We start from the raw sequence: 22,494 nt of genomic DNA on the forward strand, positions 1-22,494 counted from the left end.
CAGCTTGACTCTGCCATTGTTCCTTGGGGCCCTTAAGCACCCGTTCCCTTTCCCCTTGAACCTGGATAATCACCTTTCTTATCTCACAGAGAAGTGATTGTTCCAATAGAAGAGATAAAGGTTTATGAGTTATCTGCAAGTTGGAAAATACAGATTTATGATTTTAGGGCCATTGGCCCTGCCTTGTTTTACTCCTTCCTTCTTATTTTAGCTTTACCCCCAAACATTCTCTGCCTCTTCCATCAACTCTAGACCCCAGAGTATAGTATTCAACAGCCCCCAGACCCCTAGACTACAGACTGTCTTGTTCTCTGGGGGTATCCAAGCATAGTGAAGAAGTGAAGTGAAAGTCGCTCAGTAATGTCTGACTCTTTGCGACCCCCATGGACTATACAGTCCATGAAATTCTCCAGGCCAGAATACAGGAGTGGGTAGCCTTTCCCTTCTCCAGGGTATTTTTGCAACCCAGGGATTGGACCCAGGTCTCTTGTATTGCAGGTGAATTCTTTACCAGTTGAGCCACAAGGGAAGCCCAAGAATACTGGAGTGGGTAGCCTGTTGCTTCTCCCAGGGGATCTTCCCGACCCAGGAATTGAACCAGGGTCTCCTGCATTGCAGGCAGATTCTTTACCGACTGAGCTATCAGGGAAGCCCATCCAAACAGGGCTAAGATGAACTTCTGAAAGATTACTTAATCCTGCCTCATGCCTTTAGGAAGACAGACCTGTTCCATTCCAAGAGATGAGAACCTTCTTGGCTTAGATATTCAGCATTCCCCCCACTCCCCACCCCACCTATGACAACTCAATCTTATTTCTGCAGTGTGTCCACAGCAGAGCAATGGCTGCTCTGCTTGGGCTCCCCTGCAGGTGGCGTTAGGAGAGGCACCACATGGAAGGTGTTTCCTGCCTGCAACTGCTGTTGCTTTAGGGTTCTGGAGCCTCTTCTACCGACACTGCCCCTTCCCCTGAACCACCAGGGTCCCATGGAGACCCACTCCCGGGGATTCACACAGGCAGTCACAACTGTGATTGGAAATATTCTTTATTTTGTAAACATCTGTGTTTAAAATAGATGAACCCTGCTCACAATTCCTCTACTGGACCCGAGACACAGCACACACAAGTTCACCCGTCACAGGGAGAAGGTGGGGCTCACGAGCAGGTGCCAGGGGTGGCGCTGAGTCTCAAGACGGCAGATGCAGATGTGGTCAGGAGTCCACAGGCAGGCGCGCCTGCTCAACAGTCTAAGGCCAGGGCCCAGGCCGCCTCCTGGATCAGAGTTCAGGGATGAGAGGCCGACTCTGGTACCTGGTGAGCCTAGCTGCACCCTAAAATCCCAGCGCCCCTCCTGCCCCATACCTCTCCCCAGCAGTGGCCCCGTGGATGCGGCTTCTCAGGCCATAGAGTCTCAACCCCAAGGTTTCCCTTCCAGAACCCCTAGGGCACAGTAAAAATACAGTCCCTTTCCTGAGGGGGCTAGGAGAGGAAGGCAATGGTGCTCGGCCAGACCTTCAGGGAAGTGGCGACACCGATCCACAGGCTGGAGCCAATGGCCAGCATAAACTCCCCCCCCTCAGGTCCCTGGCGGAGGGCACACCAAGGGCTGGCACTGCCGACCCCCCACCCCAGAGTTGGTGCTATGTCTAGACGTTCGAGGAGACAAGTCCTCAAGGAAGCATTCTCAGCTGTGGTCACGACTTCATCCTAGAGAGTCAGCTCTTTACGTTTCTCATCAGCCGACAATTACTCTGGCTTTCTTTTTCCTTCCATATAACCTGTCCCACGTCCCTACATCCTGAGCTGCCCTCTCCTGATGTATTAAGAGTTAGGAGGGAAGGTTTGGCGATTTCATCCCTCACCATTTTTTCCAGAGGAGTCAGTGGGGCTATTAATCCTTCACACACGTGTGTCCTGGACTTTAGTTATTAACAACTGGTGAATGTGCAACGCCTAGTTCTTTGTTTCTGCTCCAGCACCAGCCATGCCTCACAGCTTACAACCGATCCTCCTCCTGAGGCTTCTCCCATCTTGGGAAGTGGGGGAAGAACCCTCCTAGGGCTGCAAACTGACATGTTTTCCCCCTCAAAGGGCCTCCTGCTAACTACTCTGTACTGTATGGAGTTAAAGAAACTTCTTCCTGAAACAAAGGGCCCTGGAGGAGGGAATCGGCTTCCCCCTACCTGTTGCCACAGGGCAGTTGGCACACCCACGAGCCTCTGACTCAGGAGCTCGAGGAACAAGATGAGCACTTGGTCCTGAAGGCTGAAGGGACAGCACCACACATTCCCACCCAGGGCTCGCCTGCCTCCTGCCCACGCGCTCCCGCCCTCCTCCCACAGACTCTGGGTCTCGGGAGAACCTTAAGAGCCGAAGGCTGGGCTCAATGAAAGACCACCAGCCTGGTTCTGTCCCCTGTCACCTGCCAGGGGGTGTTGGGGAAATGCCCTTCTTACATAAGAAATGGAAGATGGGGCCCCGGAATCCCTGCTGTTGCCCAATTCCCCTCTGGTTTGCAAACTGGTGTCCCAGCTCTTAGCTTGCAGGAGCTGGCCCTTCTCTTCCAAACATTCCCCTTCCTGCAGTGTGTGGCTGGCTCTGGGGTAGGGGGGCTCTCCTCACCCCTGCAGTGCCCACAGGCCTTGATCCACATCTTGAAATTCAGGAGCCCAGGGGGTATGGGAGGTAGAGAATGGAGGTGACTTTTTATCCCTGCCACCCCTCGTCATTTTTTTTCCTTCTTCTTTGAAGCACCTGTCTCTGAGCTCAGGTCCCCCAAGAGGCAGGTGGGTGGGCGGCCAAGAGCGGGGTAAACTGGGGTGGGAGGGAGGAGAGCCCCAGATGTGGGAACCACCAGTTAGGGCTTTCCTTCCTGCCCTGAGTTCTTCTCGGCCTGGTCACCCGGGAGGCAGGCCCGTGGCACAAGAAGGGGCGGGTGGTGGCGGGGGGAGATGGAAGCAGCTCCGGGGGCTGCAGGTGAGGCTTGTCCCGGGAGCTGAGCAGGGGGAGTGCGGCCCTGGGCCTGAGTGAGGAGGAAGGGGAAGGCGCTGCCCCAGCAGTGACACGCGGGCGCAGGGAGGTGAGGGCTTCCGTATGAGTACAGCCGAGCAGAAGGACAGACAGAGAAGTGGGAAGAAGCGAGAAACAGCGGAGAGGAGACCAGACGCACCGAGAGACAAGGAGCCTACAGTGCCTTGACTCCAGACTCGGGCATCGCCTGGGAGCTCCAGGCAGTGAAGACGTGCTCGTCACACATTGGGGGCTCGCAGCAGGCCTGTGGCTGGGGACACAGGCTGGTGGGGCCCCCTCGGGTGGAGGCTGCCCCCCGGGGCCAGGCAGGGGAGGAGGAGCAGCGGCCAACATGCCGCAGGGTCACCCGAAGGAGAGGGGCAGCGGGGCGAGGCCCAGGCTCCCTGTGCCCGCAGACCTCCTGCGGGGAGAGTGGGGCTGTGCGGGGGTGCTCCACGCAGGATGCTCAGCACCAGCAGGTTTTTGAAGAGTTTGCCGGGCCCTCGGGTTTGCCTTCATCCTCCTCCAGCTCCGCCAAGGCCAACTCGTGGTTAGCACGTGTCCGCAGACCTTCCAGCTCCTTCCTGTGGGCTTGCAGCACCAGCTCCGTCAGGCGCGTGAAGGACTGGGAAAGCAAGGGGCACAGTTGGCCGGGCGTCTCCCTCTCTTCCCCGGAGCCCCTGTGGCCGCCCCCCCGCCTCACCCCCTGCCCAAGCGGGGCTCATCTGCTCTTGGCCCCTCGGCTGCCTCGACTCTCCACTGGACTCAGCCCGGGAGAACTCACCTCTTTAATGTTGAGGTTGGTGCAGGCACTTGTTTCGTAGAAGTCCATGCCGTACTCTCTAGCCAGCTGCAAGAGAAGGACATTCCTGAAAGGGAGTCAGCAAGGGAAGGGAGGTGTCCCGCGGCGCCTGGCACATCCTTCTGCCACCGCACTCAGGGCCCCTGCTGTGTCGTGACCATTTCTCAGGAGATAAGTAGATCACTTCTCGGATGAGTCTGGGAGCTCCGAAGACACAGGCCAGCAGAGATCGGGAGAAGGTGCTCCACCCATGCACCCCCACCCCACCCAGCTACACACAGGCACACGTACACACCCAGCATGCACACATCATGTATCAGGAGACAGAGAGGCCCAAAAAGTTGTGGCGAATCAAGGAAAAACATGGGCTTGGCGGTCAAACAGACGCAGACTTGAATACCAGTGCTGCCACTTAAGAGCTGGATGACAACGTACTGATTCCCGTTAAGCCTCCCAGCTTTGTCATCTGCTCAAAGGGGATGAGTGTGTCTATCAACCAAGGCTGTGGAAGGATTAAACGCATCTATCTCTAAGCACTTGCTTAGCACAGGGCCACACATACAGTACTCAACAAATACAAATATTCTAGTAAGAGCTGGCTTCTACTTTCCAACTTTTCAATGACCATGTATTCTTTTTTATTAATATCCTAAACAACAATTTTATTTCAAAGGCTAATGGATGCTATTGATTGAAAAGAGACAGAAAAGCTCCTGAGACCCCTCAGAGTAAGTGGGTGACTCTGGCCTCAGTGGCATCCATCGTTCCTCCTGTTCTCTGGGAGCAGGGTCCCCCTGTTTATGCAGACGTTCCCTCAGCACCATCCTCCTGCCCTTTCTGCTGCCGTGGCTTCTCTGACTATGGGCCCTTCATTCCCGCATTTTTCCTTCCAACCTCTGTCCAGGTGTCAGGAGGACAGGGAGTGGGGATGGGTGGGGGTGGGATGAGGTGACGGTGGGACCAAGCTGCTCCTGGAGCTGCTAGAGAAGCAGCAACCTGAAGTCCTTCTTCTTCATTAACAGGATGGGCTCTCAGGCAGTGGTAATCCCACTCTGGGGGCCTTGGAGCTGAGACAGGGCTTTGTTTCAGGATAGACCCCAAGTCACTGTCCTCAAGGATGGCAACTCACCAAATGCCTTAGGCCGCTGTGGGGGGCAGGAGGGAGGGGTCCCTGACAGTGACAGAACCCTGGGCCCTCCTTCTTAGGACTGGCCCTGGAAGCCCATGGAAAACCCAGGGATGGATTCGGCCAGCTCACTCCCACTTACCTGCTGCCCTTGTTCTCTTCCCACCTGCCGTTTCTGCTCTTCATCGGCCTTATTCCCTATAAGTATCTTCTGGACACCTTCTGGTGCGTACTAGGGCCAGAGAAAGGCAGAACCACCAGTGAGTGCGGCCTTCCCCATCCCACCCCATCTCCCCACCATACAGCCTCCATGGGCATGCAAGCCAGCACCAAAGTTCAGAGCCCCAGGGACAGAGTGGGCCAATGGGATGCAGGCGCCAGGCTCCTCCAAGTACCGCGGCTGACCCCAGGGGTCCTAGAGGGATGTCGTGGGGACCATCGAGGATAGAAGATGCTGGTGCTCCCTTGGGTTGGACAGCTGGAAAGGATCCGGGACTTAAGTCCAACCTCTCACTCTACAGATGAGGACCTGGGGACTCAGAGTTCCAGGGGCATGCCCAAGGCTCCAGAGCTGTGGTGGCAGAGTCAAGACTGGAACCCCAATCTCCCAATTCCACCTGGTCCTGAGATTTGGGGTAGGAAGCTATGCACAGGGGAGGCCCTGTACTAACTCCTTTCTGGGGAAGACACAGCCATGGAGGCCTGGCAGGGTACAGAGCATGAGGGCATGGCTTCTGGGGATTCACCCCCATGTCTTACCCACGGGGGCCGCAGCCAGGGCTGCAGAGGAAGGGGAGAGTTCCTGGTAGTGTCTGCTTGCCAACTCTGACCACCTTAGCCCTTCCCGTGTGGGCCTCGCCATGCTCTCCCCTCCCAGTACCCTTCCCCGCCCTCGCCACCCTCCCCCACCACAGTGAGGCCGCGTGACCTACCTCGTCCACATCACTGACCCACTTCATGATGTGCTGGTAAGAGCGCTCGCTGCTAATGTCGTAGACTAAAAATATTCCCTGAGAGAGAGGAGAGAGAGATGGGGGAGGCAGACGTACACGGAGACAGGGCAGTCAAGGGGCCAGAAGAGGGGGGAGGGGGGCACCTTACATGCTGGGTCCCCATCTCCCCCTTCCCTGCTCAGCATAATGAAGATCCATAAACACCCAGAAAAATCTCCTTCTCTCTCAGCCCCCCAAAGCCACTGCTTCCTAGATCACAGAGCTCTCTCAGGCAGGAAGGCACATGGCTCTTTGGCCCGGGGAGGAGGGTGGAAGTTGAGGGTAAGGACCTGCCTGTACTTGAGTGCCCACAGAGGAGCTGATGAATGAATAAATGATCAATAAGTGACTGAAAGACTGCCCACCTCACTCCCCAGGAGGCAATCCGAGGGCCCACTTGGGCATCAGTGGCACAAACATCTCAAACGCCCAGAGCCAGGCGTGTGGGTGGCAGCACTCCACCTCTAAACGCTGAGAACAGAGTCTCACCTGGGCCCGTCGATAGTACTGCTTTGTGATGGTCTGATATCTCTCCTGCCCTGCTGTGTCCCTGCAACAGAAAGGCAGCTGGTCAGAAAGGCAGGGACCGTGGGAGCTGGTGGGGAGGGGAGGAACAGGAGCTGGGAGACCCTGTGCCTTTGCAGAAGAAACTAGAGAGCTGCGGGTGAAAAATCAGTGGCGCTTTGGTCCCCAGGTAGATCCAAACGTGTCTGACTCTACAGGAGAGAGGACCGGTCATAGGTGCTGATGGGGCTTGTGGGGCCTTGTCAACTATACCTGCACCAGCAGCCACAACCATACGCGAGCCTTGGAGGACTGTCTCTAGGATCTGGGCCGCTGTGGCCAGACTGGTGGGACGGCTCCACCTCCAGTCCCTCCAGGACCTCTAAAGGCAACGCCCATGCTGCTACAGCTGCTGCTAAGTCACTTCAGTCGTGTCCGACTCTGTGCGACCCCATAGACGGCGGCCCACCAGGCTCCCCCGTCCCTGGGATTCTCCAGGCAAGAACACTGGAGTGGGTTGCCATGTCCTTCTCCAATGCATGAAAGGGAAAAGTGAAAGTGAAGTCGCTCAGTCGTGTCCGACTCTTCGCGACCCCATGGACTGCAGCCTACCAGGCTCCTCCATCCATGGGATTTTTCCAGGCAAGAGTATTGGAGTGGGGTGCCATTGCCTTCTCGCTCTGAAATTGGAAGGCTGCTCCCAACGCTGGAAAGGCAGTGCTTTCAAGAGCACCAGGCTAGAGTCACAGCGGCCCCCTGTGGCTACTTGTGGGAACTGCACTGTGCTGCCGCGAGGAACTCTCACGCAAGGATGGGGAGTAGCCCTCCTCCTTTCTAATCCTACCGCAGTGCAGTGCAATGGGGGGCTTGGCCCCAACGAAGAAGCTTTATTCGAAGACAAACCCACAGTGCTTAGTTTGCCAATTCCTTCTAATTCTTGCTTTTTGGTGACTTGCAGTCAATCCCATAAAGTTTCTTAAGAAAGAGATGAGATGGACTTCCCTGGTGGTCCAGTGGTTAAGACTGTGCTTTCACTGCCAAGAGCCCGAGTTTAATCCCTGGTCGGGGAACTAAGATGAGAGATTAAGGCTCATGGGAGCAGGAGATGGGCTCTGAGACTCCTGCATCTTTCCATCAAAGAGGTGGCCAATTTCTCCAGATGCAGCCTTGGGGTTGTGCGCATGGCAGCTCAGGTGCAGCCCTGGGGCCTCTCCTCCCACCCAACTCACCAAATCTGTATCCGCACTTTGATGCCATCTACCTCTATGGTCTTCATCTTAAAGTCGACACCTGGGGAAAGGAAGCAAGTGAGGAAGTTAGCAAGGGTACCTGCTGAGACCTGAAGTAAGGCCCAGGGTACTCATACCTGAAGGTTCTCTTTTTTTTTTTTTTTTTTTTTAGATTTATTTATTTATTCTTTGGCTGCGGTGGGTCTTCATTGCTATACACAGGCCTTCTCTAGTTGCCGTGAGTGAGGACTACTTTCTAGTTGGGTGCTCAGGCTTCTCATTGTGGTGGCTTCTCTTGCTGCGGAACACAGTCTCTAGGCCCTCGGGCTTCACCAGTTGTGGCACATGGGCTTAACTGCCCCGCAGCATGTGGGATCTTCCCGGACCAGGGATCGAACCGGTGTCCCTTGCATTGTAAGGCAGATTCTTAACCACTGGACCACCAGGGAAGCCCTGAAGGTTCTCTTTTGGGTTTAATTTGGCAGAAAGATGGCATGAGGGAAAGGCCTTCTTGAACCAAAAACAGAGCCTGGGGAGTGTCCAGGGCTTTGAATGGGGCTTCCCTTCCTACCTGAGCTTTGAGTTGCCAGGAGTAAAGGGGCTGGAACACACAGCAAGTCAGAATCCATTCCATTGCTGTCTTACATCGCACCAAAGCATGTCTAACTCTACTCCCGTGAGAGGTCTTCCTGTCCGTACTTCTGCACAGAACCACCTGTATTCATCCCTCCTGGAACTGTGTTCCCTAGGAACAGCAGTCTACCTCATTCGCCTGGGTTGTTTCTCTCTCTGCCTTATGAGCAACTAGGAGGGGTTAATGGCACTGTCATGAATGTGGAAAAGGCAGAGATTATGGCAAAAGAGGACTTTCGCCCCATGATGTGTATGAAGCCTCCGGCACCTAGCAAAGGCCTGCCAAGGAGATGGCCCAGTGCATGCGTTGTTGACTAGGTCTGGCCACAAGAGGCACTGCTGTTTACCAGAAGGAGCATGGGCTTGAACGTCAGGGCTGCACTTGAATCCTGACTCTGACCACGTAATTCATAGCTAGGACCCTGGGCATCTTGCTTCTCTGAGCCTCCATTTCCTCATTAGTAAAATGGGGACATTACCAGTCATTTCAGAGGGTCACTGAGAAGACCAAATGACATCTTGTGCCTGGCACCTGGTGGCCATTCACTCGGCCACAGCTATCTCTGTACCGAGTACAGCCCTGTTGCACACCACTGCTCCTGGGTGACTGCCAGTGACCACGTGAAGGGGTCGTGGCACAGCATGTCATCGGGGAGGGAGGGATAGACAGACAGGGTTCTCACCCGCCCAGGGGCGTGAGGAGCTAAGCTGTCGCGAGACACAGGGAACGTAAGGGGTCTGGCAAACCAGCCCAGGGAGGAAATATATCTGGGGATTTTTGTGACAAAAGTCAGCACCACCAGCAGCAGGCAGGCATCAATCTGGTGACAGCAGAGATGCGGTGCCTCTCCCCAGCCCTAATCGTGCGAGGTGCCATGCCCAGTGATTCAAAGGCTACATCTAGTAAGGTGGCTAAGCTGTGGTCTTTATGCACTCTCTGGAGACAAGTCTGGAAGGGGCACCATTAACCGGCATTCAGGTTGGGAACAGGGTGAAGGCAGACATCTGGACCACAGTCCCTGGGCTGCACAGCATGGCCCCGAAGTGCTGAAATCCCCAGCGCCACCCCACCTCGTTGTGAGTAACTTCTCCGCTTATCCATCCTGCCCCCAGCTTTCTACAAACACAGACAGATTAAATTCAGCATCAACACCAAGCATCATTTAATTAAAAGGGAGGAAGACTCAGACCAGACAACCTGAACTAAATCAAGTTGGTCGAACATGAATCATTTTTCACCTGCCCAAGCTGATTCATATCTATTGAGCTGTACTTTTCCGAATGTGCGACATCTGGCAGCCGTTCTTCCAAGGGTGCCCAGAAAGTAGAAAAGCAGAGGGAGAAGGAAGGAGAGGGGGCCCCTGGCCTTGGTGGCGGGGGGGGGGGCAGAAGCGTGCTCACCCACTCCCTAAACAAATATTTGTCAAGAATTTGCTTCTCCGCAACATGTGGTATGGAAAGGAATCAAGAAACCTTTCCTGTTCCAGTGCCTTCTTCCTAGGAGAACAGGTGATGCTGTTCATTTTATAAAAAACCTGGCTCATCCTCATACCAGCTCAGTCCAAGGACAGTGCCTTTCGCAAGTGGTCACATAGGTGGGGCTGGTGAGAGAGAGGGGTCTATTTCCTTTATTCCAGAAACTTCCATGGGAACTGTATGCCCTGTGCAGTGCTAGGTGCAGACAGAGTGGCCAAGAAGACAGATGGCCCCTGCCCGTACAGAGTTTATTGGCAAGGAGACAAAGGCCCAGGGAGGTGAGATAAGGAGTCCAAGGTCAGCAGAGCAAGTAGCCAGGGCCTGCTGGAGGGCAGGGCCCTTGCCCTGTCTCTCGGGGAAACGAGAGGACAGCTGTGTGTTACCCAGGCGGAGGGATCTTACCTATGCTCTTCTGTTTCTCTCTGGAAAAAACGGAAAAGCACTCAGCGAGGGGAGGAGCCCCCAGAGCCGGGAAGCTTCCCCCTGAGACTGAAGGCAGGTCTGAGAAGCAGGGCTGATGAGACAGGGAGCCGCCCTGGGCTTGGCCGCCTCCTCTCTTCCCTCGCTTCTTGGCCGTGTGGCCAGGGAGCAAGTCTGCGGAATTCTGGAGGCTCACAGCACCCCCCACACCCCACCATCTTGCAACCGAGGCCCTCCTGACCACCCATCAAACCTGTAACACCTCTGAGAAGTGAAGAAAAAAAAAATCAGCTCTTCCCCTGCAGGAGGGAAGAAACAGTCTAAGCCTTCTGAGGGGTTTCCTCTCCCACCCACACACCTCCTTTTTAAATGGAAAAAGTAACAGCCCAGAGATCTTGCACTGGAAGCTGCTCCTCTACTCTGTTCCCCCACTCCCTGTATCTTCCACCTTGTCCACCTACAGTGAGCCTTGGCCCCTGTGCCCATCCGTGGCCCCTTCCTTGCCCTGTGTGGCTGCTGGCTTTTTCCACCGCTGAGCACGGCCGGGCAGAGTCAAAATGCTGGCCTTGTTCAGTCACCCAGGAAATCATGCCTTGCCACCTCAGGCAGCCCTCACTGCTGCTCAGAAGCTGTTTATTCGAGGTGGTTCACCCACCACATTCCTCACAGGCACTGTCCTTCCTGCTGAAGGGCTCAGCCCTGGTCCACCCCGCCTCCCCTCCCCTATCGCTAAAAGTATCCAAGAGAACACCTTGTCCACTGTCTTATGGGCAAAGTGACCGCTGCCCGATGCAGCTTTCTTCTGAAGCCCACGTCATTTCCTCCGGCTGTCCTGTCGTCTCCACCTTCCCTGGGCAACAGTCCTCTATCCTTTTGAGTCTCACCTCTCAGCTGTCCTCAGCCCCCTCTGGGTGTACCTCCCAAGTTTCACCTGTGTCGCATCTTCAGCCTCTCCTGGGAGAAGACAGATTCTTTATCTGCCTCCACCCCCGGAGTGTTCTCACTCTGGCTCCTCTAAGGCAGTGCTTCTCAAGCTTTAAAGTTCATGCAAATCACATGGGGACCGTGTTGAAATGCAGATTCTGATTCAGTCGGGGAGTGAGATGCGCCTGAGATGCTTCACAAGCCTTGGGGTGAGGAAGATATTACTGGCCCAAGGATCACACTTTTGACAGCAGGCTTCTCAGGACAGCGGTTCTCAAAGTGTGGTCCCCAAGCCCTCAGCCTCAGCCAGGGCTTGTTAGAAATGCCAGCTCCTCAGATCTCTAGCATCCAAAACTCTGGGTGGGGGTGGGTAGGAATCTGTGGTTTAACAAGCTCTCCAGGTGATTCTAGTACACACTGAATGAAGACTGAGGATTCCATCTGAAATAAGCTTTGCACGTGAAGCATTTCTTTTGCCGCCAGGGAGGCAGCATAGGAATTCTCTGATTCTCAAGATCACCTACTCTGCAGCTCAGCTTTAGAATCACCTGAAGTGTTTTTTTTAAACAAAATGACACTGGTGGGTAGCATAACATGTTACGGAAAAATCTGAGTGAACTTTGTGGCCAACCCAATACTTTGGCTTTCCTAGACCTGATGAATCAGAATTTGAAAGCAAGGGGCTGAAGCTTGTATTTATAACAGGACTATGAGTGATTTTACTTTGTAAATTATGTATTTATTGGCTGTGTTGGGGCTTAGTTACAGCATGTGGGATCTTCACCGGGGCGTGAAGGCTTCTCTCTAGTTGAGGCACGCCAACTTAGTTCTGTGGCATGTGGGATCTTAGTTCCCTGACCAGGGATCAAACCCGTGTCCCCTGCATTGGAAGGCAGATTCTTAAACATGGGCCACCAGGGAAGTCCCATGGGTGATTTTTAGATAGAGGAAAGTCTGAGGGTTCTAATTTAGTGGAAAAGCTATCCTTGGCACTGAAGTCAGAAAGACCTGGGTCTGAATCCTGATTCTGGCACTTGCTGTGTGACTTTGAGGAACTTTCAACTTCTCCGAGCCTCAGTTTGCTTCTCTGTAGCAGAGATATCACTTTGCCAACAAAGGTCCATATAGTCAAAGCTATGGTTTTTCCAGTAGTCATGTATGGATGAGAGAGTTGGACCGTAAAGAAGGCTGAGCACTGAAGAATTGATGCTTTTGAACTGTGGTGCTGGATAAGACTCTTGAGAATCCCTTGGACAGCAAGGAGATCAAACCAGTCAATCCTAAAGAAAACCAACCCTGAATATTCATTGGAAGGACTGATGCTGAAGCTGAAACTCCAATACTTTGGACACCTGATGCAAAGAGCCTACTCATTGGAAAGATTGAAGGCAGGAGGAGAAGGGGACGACAGAGGATGAGATGGTTGAATGGCATCACCGACTCAATGGACCTGAGTTTGAGCAAACTCCAGGAGATAGAGAAGGACAGGGAAGTTAGTTGTGCCTGTCGGCGGGCCAGCACCTCATGGGTTAACGTCAAGTGCCAGGTTGCCTGCCCACCCAGTGCCACGGGCATCAGGTGGAAACAGGGTTTTTCTGTGCCAAATGCTATCATTGTGATCAACCACAGCCCAGAGGCCTGGCAGCCGGGGGACCTGAGCCTTCTCCTCAGCAATGCGACGCCACCACAGGAACCACTTAATACACCTGAAACCCAAGGCAGACACCCAATCCCTGGAGCCGTGGTGGCTCCAGTTACGAAGCTCAAGTCCTAGGAAGGCCCCCCAGCCCCGTTCCCTGCAGGAAACCAGCATGTGCTGGGTGCATGATGCTCCTGGGGGACGGGGCAGGAGGTCACCCTGAGAAACCCCAATGCCGTCTGGAGGAAAGGGCAGACACTGTGGGACTGTGGCTTTCTGACTTGGCCACCCAAACGAGGCACCAGAGTGATGCCCTTCCCTCAGCAAGAGAACAAAGTGTAACGCCATGTCCCCGCCAGCTGAGGGACAAGTGAGGGGAAGAACAAGGAGAGGGGGAAGACGAGGGACAGCTAAGAGACAAAGCTCAAAAGAAGATTCCAGACAGAGGCTCAGGCCACACAACGGGCCTCACACCAGTCAGGTGCAAGGCAGGGGAGAGCATTCTCTGCCCCAAACCTGCCACTTGCTGCATCCTTCTTCCTCCCTCCCTTCTGTCTGGGGACTTCCAGCCTCCCTGTCCGTGGGGCTGCACGCCACTGACTTCCCCTTATCCAGATCTGGGATGACTGCCCCTCATGCTGGGGAAAAGGTGTCCCCAGGCTCTCTGAGAAAGGGCATCAGGCAGCATTTGAACCATCGCACTCTGGGAGGGGTGGGAAGCAGGGCTTCTGGCAGAGTCCTGATCTTCTAACTCCCAAGGCCGTGATTCAACCTGAGATCAAAGGCCCTGGTTCGGCTGTCCACCCACAAGGCAGACTGGTGATGTCAGAACAACATTCTCTTTTCTAAGACACAGTCAGATGCAGCGCACGTGATGATGGGGCAACAACTCTGGAGGCTACTATTTTCACAGCAGATCTTGAGATTCTCGGGATTCGCAGGAACCCAAGGGCTGTTACCGCACAGGAGGGTTTCCCAGTCAAACATGAGCTCCCGTGATGCTGGGAGGAATGCATGCCCCAGTGCCTGAGCCCTGGGAGCTCCTACTCCAGAGTCCTGGAGGGTCACTTCAGCAGCCTAAGCTGCTGGGCGTCGTCCGACACCAGCAGTGACCCTGAGCAACAGGCAATACTGACCTTGGTCTAAGACACTGAGCTCTCATGTGTGCATTCACCAGAGAGGACCCCCCTCACACAGGGATCACAGGAGCTGCCTTCTTGCTCCCTGCTATGTCTGAGCTTCTCCTGTGGCACGTATCTGAGCAGAGAACTTACTGGAAACTGTTCACCGCTTACAGAACTCTCCCCATCTTCTCACAATCCCAAACACATGAGTACAGAGTGAGTTTCTTATTGTCTGTGAGTCCCCCCAAAACCAATACCGCTTGCGGATTCCCGCTAGGGAAGTCCTCTCGGAAATGTGTGCATTCATTCCTTCATTCATAACAAACTATTATTGTTAGTTCATGTGCCAGGAACTAATAAGCCAGGGGACACAGACTTGAATAACACAGAAATATCCTTGTCTTTAGTAGACTTCTATTACAGTGGGGAAGACAGATAATAAATAGGGAAACCGGTCATTCCAGACAGTGAGAAGTGTTGCGGCAAAAGCAGAATCACGGAGTGGAGCGTGAGGACACCCAGGTACGGCCTGCTTTAGACTGGCTGGTCAGAGAAGACCTTTTAGAGGAGGTGACACCTGAGCTGAGGACGGAATGACGGGAAGGCACCTGCCGGGAGAGGGTCTGAAGGGTCAGGGCCGAGGCAGGGAAGGCGGAAAATATCCCTCAGGCTGGAACACATTTCAGTGAAACTCACAGTTCCTCAGAAGAGGGAAAACACAGGGGCCACATCATTCTGTTCTGTGATAAAGAGGGAAAGGTCAGCAAGGGGGCTCCTGGGGACCCACCCTCATCACGCACACGTGTGCACACACCTTCACGTACACAGGAACTCATCTGGAGGCTCTAACTGAAGGACGCACTGAGAAACCCCTCAAATGCTGGCAAGGCCCGCTTGGAGACTCCTCACGCCCACTTTATGATGAGCTTTCTACCCGAAAGGCTCATGTGTGTAAAGTGCCCCATTCCTGTGCAGAGTGGGTGTTCAGGAAACATCGGTCCCCTTGCCCTCCCCACTGTTGCATGCACAGACCCCCACTGGGCCTCCGGGCCATGTGCCATGCGCTCCAGCCAACCCCATCCTGCCCCACTCTCACATGACCTGGGCTTGGCTCTGGCAGCTGACTGCCGAGTGGTCGGTGGGTACTGCTGAGGCAGCCAAGGTCTTTCAGGGTTCTGACCACCCACTCCTCTACCCTCTGCCAAGCCTCTTCCCGGTTGGGCCTGTCAATGTGGCTCAGAAGCAGAAGGCAAAGTGGGGAAGAAACAAGGGCCTGAAGCCTCAGGAGCAAACATCTCAGAGGGGACAGGGCCTCTAGACATGTCTGCTCACACACAAAGCCCACAAAGCAAACTCCCAGCAAGGGTCTAGTTGACAAAACCATGACCAGCCACTGCCAGCTGGGCCGTCTGGACAGAAGAGTAGCAGCTCCAAGTCATGAGGTGTTTTCCACACACCCTTCCTCTACCCCTCATCCTTTTGGAAACCCTGCTCAGATCAGAGGCCTCACTCAAATGTCACTTTTTCTGTGAAGCCATCACCAAGCAACACAGGGGGAATGTATCACTCCTCTGTGATTCCAAAGCATTCTGATATTGCTTTTGCATGATATTCTGGTTGTCTGTCTGGATGTCTGACTACTCAACAGCATTGTGAGCTCCCAGAGGGGCAGCACAGCATCTTTTTCACTCTATATTCTCATGGCCTGGCAGAAGGCAGATACTCAGTATACATGTGTGTGTGTGCTAGTTGCTCAGTTGTATCCAACTCTGCGACCCCATAGACTGTAGCCCTCCAGGCTCCTCTGTCCAGGCAAGAATACTGGAGTGGGTTGGCATTCCCTTCTCCAGATCTTCCCGACCTGGGTCTCCTGCGTTGCAGGCAGATTCTTTACCATCTGAGCCACCAGGGATGTCCACTCAGTATATATTATTCAACAAAATTGAATAAATGAAAGAAAAAAAAAAGAATATGTAGGTGAGTGAGGGAATGAGTGAATGAATGAAGTCACTACATTCTAGGAGAAAAGATAAGTAGAGAGAAAAATTTTAATCAGAGAAGAGGGATCAGGGAATGACCCATATTTTACAGACAACTGTTGGCCCTCTCTGTGGAACAGGGGGCTCCAGTCACCGAGTTCTCCATAAACATGTTCTCAGAATAGTAACATGAGAGCAATACTCAGATCTCAACTTCAGAGGTGCCCCCAGCCAGACTCCTCAATCATGGCCCCTGACAGTCCCCCAGACTCAGCCAACAGCGGAGGCACAACTGGCCCTCCAGCCTGGAGCACTCAGAGCAGGCGAGGGAGGCACTGTTGTCTCCCCTGGGGCTCACAGGAGAGAGGGTCTGCTTGGCGCCTTTGGAGTGCCTTCTGGGGTGAGCAAGGGCACGCCCAGAGCAGTCTAGGGCAACTGGAGGAGAGGCGATGGTTCGCGTTGGGGTCACCAGCGTGTAAGACATGAGTCATCACTTCTCTCGGGCCTCAGTTTTCCTAGTAATAAAATAGGGCCGATGATTCATTCTTTCCTCCTCAGTGGGAGGAATTAAGTGTCCAGGAAGCTCTGTGATCTGCTTGACAAAGCACATTGCCCAGGGCACAACAGCCAAGGAGAGGTCAGGGGCCTGTGCAGAAAACTGGCAATTTTACAGGCAAACAGGCACAAATATTAGATTACAGCAGAAGGCACTCTGAGAAGAGCTGGCAATCAGGGTGGAAGGGTAATGGCCAAATATTGATTTGGATGTCATGAAGCTCATCACCCAGCTCTCTGGGAAGCAGGCAGGAGGAGAGGGGGAGGAAGAAGGCGGCACCGGGGTGCTCGAAGCCGTGGGTGAATCTGCAGAGCTGTGCAGGTGGTATAGGAGCATAGAGCAGCCGAAAGGAGGGTTTTTGAGCCGTGCTCCGGGATCACGTCCTTGGGGGAGGGGGGTGTGTGCAGCAGGGCCAGGGAGCCGAGCAGCACGTGGCTGAGGTCGGAACCTTAAGGCAGAGCCACCCTGTCCCCTCAGGTCACCTCTCGCTCCACTCCTCGGCCTCTGCATGTCCTCACAAACTCATTCTTCCTTCTCAGGCCCTGGCTCTGCCAGGAAAAGGGGGAAACCGGCACCAAAACTGCAATAAAACCCAGAGCCTACTCATGTGCTCCCCAGTTCCTGTGTTGCTCACTGGTGTCTCCCCAGCTCCTCGCCTGGCTCCTGGCTTGGAGTGGCGGGTGCTCCGCAGATAGTGCCTGAATGACCGAACGCATGAGTGATGGACAGGAGGGCCTCAGAGCACGTATCTCCAACGTTCTTGTGAACTAGGAATAATCATAATAACACAATGAGGGCAGCTGCCATTTTTTCTGAGAGCTCTGCCAAGTGCTTTGTATCTGTTAGCCCCTGTAATCTTCACAACAAGCACTAAGGCAGATTCTGTTACTATCTTCAATTTACAGATGTGGAAATTAATGACAGAGACGTTAACTGTCTGTAAGGCCATGGCAAATCTCAGGCATGTGCTTTTTGTTCAACTCAGCTTCTCACCTCCCCTTTTTCAGGGTCTGGGAGAGCTGGGGTGCACAGAGACCCTCCTGACCTTCCCACAGTTCACACAGCATGTATACACAGGGCCTTATGGTCTGGGGGCCCAGAGACCTCGGGACTGCGGTGCCCAAGCATTGGTCCCCGTGTTTGTTAGGCCACTCGAAAGCAGGCTCAGATCTCTCTCCACTGGTCCTTCCCCTGCCCACTTTCCCCTCTTCAGTTAGCCACAAGCCCTTGCCCCAGGCAGGGAGAGAACAGAACTTCCTGAGAAAGATGATATGGCATCAGCAAACCCAGCAGAGGAACCAGGCCCGAAGCCACAGCCATTCAACCAGTCAAACCGGAAAATCATAGGCCAAAGCCTCCTATGAGCCCAGAAGGCGGCCTTTAAGAAAAAACAGTCTCAAGACCACATGGCAGGTCTACTCAGGGAAGATCAAGGACTGGAGGGAGAATGCCAACTCATGGGCCACCCCGACAGCTTCCATGCCTGGCTGACACTTGGCCGCCGTGCAGAAAGGAGGTCAAAGGTCCCTGCACGGAGATGCCCATTGGGACGGGACGTTGTCTCCCTGCTGGGCAGGCAGCGCCAGCCACACGAGGCCTATTGGAAGGGGCCAGGTTGATGTATTTGAACTACTCCCCACTTCTGGAGGGACACAAGAACAGGTGACTGTGAGGGGCTCCAGAACAGGTGTTGGTGCCACAGGATGGGGAGGTGGGGGAGACAGAGAAGGGACGAGCTGAGAGGGTCTGACGTGCCCAGACACTACCGCTGGTCTCCCTTGACTGGTCTCCCAACCAACATCCTAAATGCCATTTTCTCCCTTCTCCCTGTCATCCCCCTGCTCAGAAACCCTTGACACCATCGCAAAGGGGCTCAGCCAGCTCCTCAGCCAGGTCTGCGTGCCCTCTACCCTCCTTCCTTCACCAGTGGGACGTTTATGGAGAGCGTGCCTGGCCCTGTACTAGGACATGCAAACAACGAGGAATGAGGTTTGGTCTGACCCTCAAGGCACCTGAACTACAGTTTGGGAGACAGAGAGATAAACAGAGGAATGTTCTCACTCCTTCCCTCTCTTCAGTTCCAGCCAGACTGCCCAGAGTTCCGCGAACACCCACTGAATTCCCACCTCTGTCATCTCTGCTCCTGCCATTCCATCTGCTCCTTCCCTTGCAGGAGGAACTGAGAAGCAGCCCACACTGCAAGGCCTTGCTCCAGCCTCCCCTCCTCCCTGAGCCTTCCTGCCGCTTCCCATCCACCGGGCCGCCTCTCCTTCTGTGACCTCCTCCATCGCGTGCTTCGGGGAGCATCAGCGCTTGTGCACGGGCCCCTCACCATCCACGGGCTGCCTCAGGCAAGTCTTCCAGGGTTATTTAGCTGCTGGGACCGAACGTGATACCTTCATTACTAGTAACGATAAGGATCGTCATCTCCCCTACATTTGAAGAATGCTTCACCACGTGCTCTCAGATAGATTCTCTCCCTGTGACCAAGGCTCTTTTTGGCCTGTGTTGCTTCCCCAACTGGATCACAGGCTTCTGTGGGCAGGCAAAGGTGGATTGCAATCTGTCTCTAACACACCTGGCACTGTACTTCATGGTGATGCTTAATGAATTGGTTTAACAGGTGAAGAAATAGTAGGGAACATCATGGCACTGACTGCCCTCCTCTGTGTGGGCCCCCTTCCAGGTCAGCAGAGCTGCACGGGAAAGAAATGCCAGCTCAGGGCCACCTACCCATCTGCGAAAGAGGAGTGGCAGGAGGTCTCCTCATCACCCCCTGCAGGTTCTTCTCTGGAATGTCACATGCTCTTACAGTAAGTGACCTCAACAGTGAATCACAAATCGACATGGTCCAAGAATCTGAACTCTGTCTTGGCAGTAACTGGAGAACTGCCCCATTTTCCGTATTCACAGAAGCAGCCCTGGGAAAGGTGCTGAGATCAATGTCCATGACGGTAAGAGAATGTGTCTTAGACAAGGAGCAGCTTGGGAGAGGTGACTCCAGGTTTTATTCATCTGAGAATCTTCAGGTCGCAGTGCTGAGCCTAGTTACAGGATACAGTTTTTTTGTGGGGGGTGGGGGGGGAGGAATGGATAAACTATTGAATAGGACTTGGTAGTACCCATCCTTGTGGCTCCTTGATTTGTCTCTTGGCTGCTCCTTCCACCTCCCTGAGGACCTTTCTGTATCACAAAAGGGAAAGCTTTTCTTGACCATCCAACTTTTTCCCTAGGTTCTTAGTTATGGCTGAAAAACATGACCAAGACAACCCAAAATCACAAACGCAACAGTAAGCTTTAAACAAGAAAGCATTCAAGAAGCCCAGTGGGGCAGATTTTAAAAGGCTGGTGTGAAGAAAGGCAGGTTTCTTTCTCTTCCATAGAATCCAAACTCCCATACAGTCCTCTGCATTCTAGGGAAAGGCAGGCCCAGCTTGAGTACAGAGATAGTCCTCACCTGCTGCAACCTGTCCTCACATGCCATCTGGTTCCTCAGCCGCTCCTAGGCATTTCCCCAACATCTCCTCTTCCCCGAGCCTTCCCCAAAGTCCTGTAGCCCTCCCTTGGCCTCCAGACCCTCCCCATTCCTAAGATGTCTCTCATTCAAATAGCAGCCCAGCCCAAGCTCCTGGACATCCAAGGAGCTAGGCTAACAGCTCCCCTGAGGAAGGTGAATGCACCTGTCCCTTGACCCTGAGCCCCTTGAAGACAGTGAAGCAAAGAGAGAATGGGATCCTAGGAGTTCCATGACGACGATAACAGCAGTAATGACCAGCCTTTTCCAGGTCCCGTGTCTGACTGTTCTAAGTGCTTTTACAGACATCACCTCATCTAATCTTTACAACACCTGGAGAGGCAGGAATGTGTTATCTTCCCCATTCTACAGATGAGAAGCTTACGTGGTATTCAAGGTCGCCCTGCCCCCAAGTGAGGTTCCCAGGTCTGTCTGACAACAAAGGCTGCCTCTGAACCCCGGGGCTCTGTTCCTCCTGGCTTTACCTGCCTCCTCTCCTCTCTTGGCAAGGAGCGGGTGTGGGGAGGGAGGGTGGAAGTCTCAAGTGGAAGCCGAGCTGTGGGCCCTTCCTGACGGGAGGACCTGGTCAGTGCTGAGGCCACTCCAGGGCGTCATCAGAGAACCTGCTGGACATGGGTGAAACGCCCTCAACTCAGGCCTCTCAGAGGCGGCGGCCACTCAGGGCGAAAGACGGCTCAGAGGGGCGGCCACCCACTCCCTCCCAGAATGAGTGATTCCATAACAATCCTGTGCAGCATATGCCACAGGCCTTGTCCTCTCTAAGCACCGGCTCGGACACTGCCGGAGCAGAGATGTATTCTGAGTCCCTTGCCTCGCAAGTAACCCTCCTGGCTCTCATCCCCCTCAGCCTCCTTCAAAACAAACGCCCCCACTGACATTTTTCTGGAGCTGGCTAGCCATGCCCCATTCCGCGCACACTGGCTTGCACCTTACTTACGCCCTCCTCCAGGTGTGTCCCACCTTGTGGCTTACCTTCACAGCTGCGTCCTGTCAATTCAATCCCTTTGGCCCCTCCCTTCCTCCTCTCTTCCCCGCTTTGGCTCCACACTGGGTCACCCCTGAACTGAGGGGTACCCAGTGGCTCGGCTCCCCCTACTCTGAACCCCCTCACCCTGAGCACAAGCTTTCCTTCCCCTCCCCCTCTGCACCTGGGGGTGTGGGGTGTCATATCGGTGGTTATGATTCTCCACTGCCCCAGCTTGGAGTACCCAGGCCTAGGCCACCCCGTTTTCTCGGCTTCTGCGGGGAAGCGCCCCAGCCTGAGGCCCGAGCGCCTACCCTAGTCACCGACAGCAGTAGGCGGCCTGTTACCTCCAGGAACCCAGGCTTAAATCCCCAGCCGGCGGTCCAGCAGCCTGGGGTTCATCCCATGCCCTTGCCTCCGGAGCCCCCGCCTCTAGCCGGAGGGGCGGACCCTTGCTCCCGGGATGGAGAAGGGGCACCGCCGCCCGGACAGGTGGAGGCGGCAGGGAGGGTGGGGCGCCCCCCGGCCATCGCCCCTTACCAATGGTGGAGATGTGCGAGGAGTGGAACTCGTTGTCGGTGAAGCGGCACAGCAGGCAGGTCTTGCCCACCCCAGAGTCCCCGATCAGGAGCAGCCGGAACAGCACATCGTACTGTTTCGCCATGGCTGAGCCGGAGAGGGCCGGGGGCTGCGGGCGGCGGGCTCAGCCCTGCTCCACCGGGGCCATCGCGGCGCGCGCTCGCCCGGCCGAGAACGGCGCCGGCGGCGAGAAGGGAGCGGGGCTGGCCTCGCCGCCTGGCCGTCGCTGGCTCGGTGCTGGAGAAGCGTGTGCGGCGGGAGCGCGGTGGGAGGAGAGAGCCGGCCCCCGCCCGCCCCTTCCCCCGCGCCGCCGCCGCCGCCCGGGGAAGAGGCGGGGAGCGCGCGCCGGGGAGCCGACCCCTCGGCGGGGGCGGGGGCGAGGGCGAGGCCGGTGCGCGCTCCCAGTCCCCAGGGTGCGCTGCCCCGGCCAGGGCCCGACGCCCTCCCGCCCGCTTTGGGCGGGGATCCGAGACGCAAGGGTGAGGGGGTTGGGGAACGTTTTTGTTTTCCTGTAGACCTTCCGAGTGCGCTGGGAGGCTGGGAGACTGGGATGCTGGGATGAGCTACCCAGCCCACCTCCACCAAACTCCTCACTTGTCCCCCAATCCCATCCCGAACCTGGCCCTGATAGCTCCGCCCTAGCCGAGCGCCCGCCCTCCGCGAGAGCTTACCCGGCCCGGGGAGAGGGGCTGAGAGCCACAGTGCTTGGTCCTCACCTGGGCTCACCCCAGGTCGGAAGGCCTCGGTCTGGGTCTAGATTAAAGCGCGCGTCTTCGCTTAGAAGTCGCGGCCTCTAGAAACCCTGGAGAGTATTGCTAGAATTCTCCCTCTCTGCCATCTGGCTTCTCCATAACCTTGCGTGACTGTGTCCTCCCTCTAAGCTTCCCCTCCCCCACTAATCCCAGCTTTTCTTTAAACGGGGGAAATGTCTGCTGACCTTCACCAGGCTGAAAAGACAGCGGATCATAAAAACACTTCCAAATGCACAATCCTTCGGAAGTGTT

General features: G+C 55.0%; 1 protein-coding gene across 3 annotated transcripts; it reads right to left on the minus strand.

Annotated features, from left to right (window-relative positions):
• Positions 1 to 1,026: 1,026 nt before the first annotated feature.
• RAB15 (RAB15, member RAS oncogene family) lies at positions 1,027 to 22,183 on the minus strand. 3 transcript variants are annotated; one of them, XM_055538362.1, is made up of 7 exons: positions 22,162 to 22,183; positions 7,662 to 7,722; positions 6,418 to 6,478; positions 5,869 to 5,946; positions 5,079 to 5,168; positions 3,793 to 3,858; positions 1,027 to 3,633 (listed from the first exon to the last, which is right to left on the minus strand). In XM_055538362.1, exons 2-7 carry the CDS (start codon positions 7,706 to 7,708, stop codon positions 3,475 to 3,477), a joined length of 501 nt encoding a protein of 166 aa, XP_055394337.1. In that variant the 5' UTR covers positions 7,709 to 7,722; positions 22,162 to 22,183; the 3' UTR covers positions 1,027 to 3,474. The 3 variants fall into 3 exon arrangements, with proteins under 3 accessions (XP_055394337.1, XP_055394335.1, XP_055394336.1); XM_055538360.1 differs by lacking the exon at positions 22,162 to 22,183 and adding an exon at positions 21,452 to 21,762; XM_055538361.1 differs by lacking the exon at positions 22,162 to 22,183 and adding an exon at positions 20,885 to 20,905.
• Between the last annotated feature and the right edge of the window lie 311 nt (positions 22,184 to 22,494).

This window comes from Bubalus kerabau, chromosome 10, assembly GCF_029407905.1.
Source record: "Bubalus kerabau isolate K-KA32 ecotype Philippines breed swamp buffalo chromosome 10, PCC_UOA_SB_1v2, whole genome shotgun sequence".
NCBI lineage: Eukaryota > Metazoa > Chordata > Mammalia > Artiodactyla > Bovidae > Bubalus > Bubalus kerabau.

Bases quoted from the DNA above. Each gene is read 5' to 3' on its own strand.
- RAB15 (XM_055538360.1), bottom strand. From the start codon at position 21,575: ATGGCGAAACAGTACGATGTGCTGTTCCGGCTGCTCCTGATCGGGGAC. The intron at 5,947-6,417 runs GTGAGACTCTGT...CCTCTCTCTCAG, and splicing joins AGTACTATCGACGGGCCCAG to GGAATATTTTTAGTCTACGA. The intron at 3,634-3,792 runs GTGAGTTCTCCC...TTGCTTTCCCAG, and splicing joins CCAACCTCAACATTAAAGAG to TCCTTCACGCGCCTGACGGA.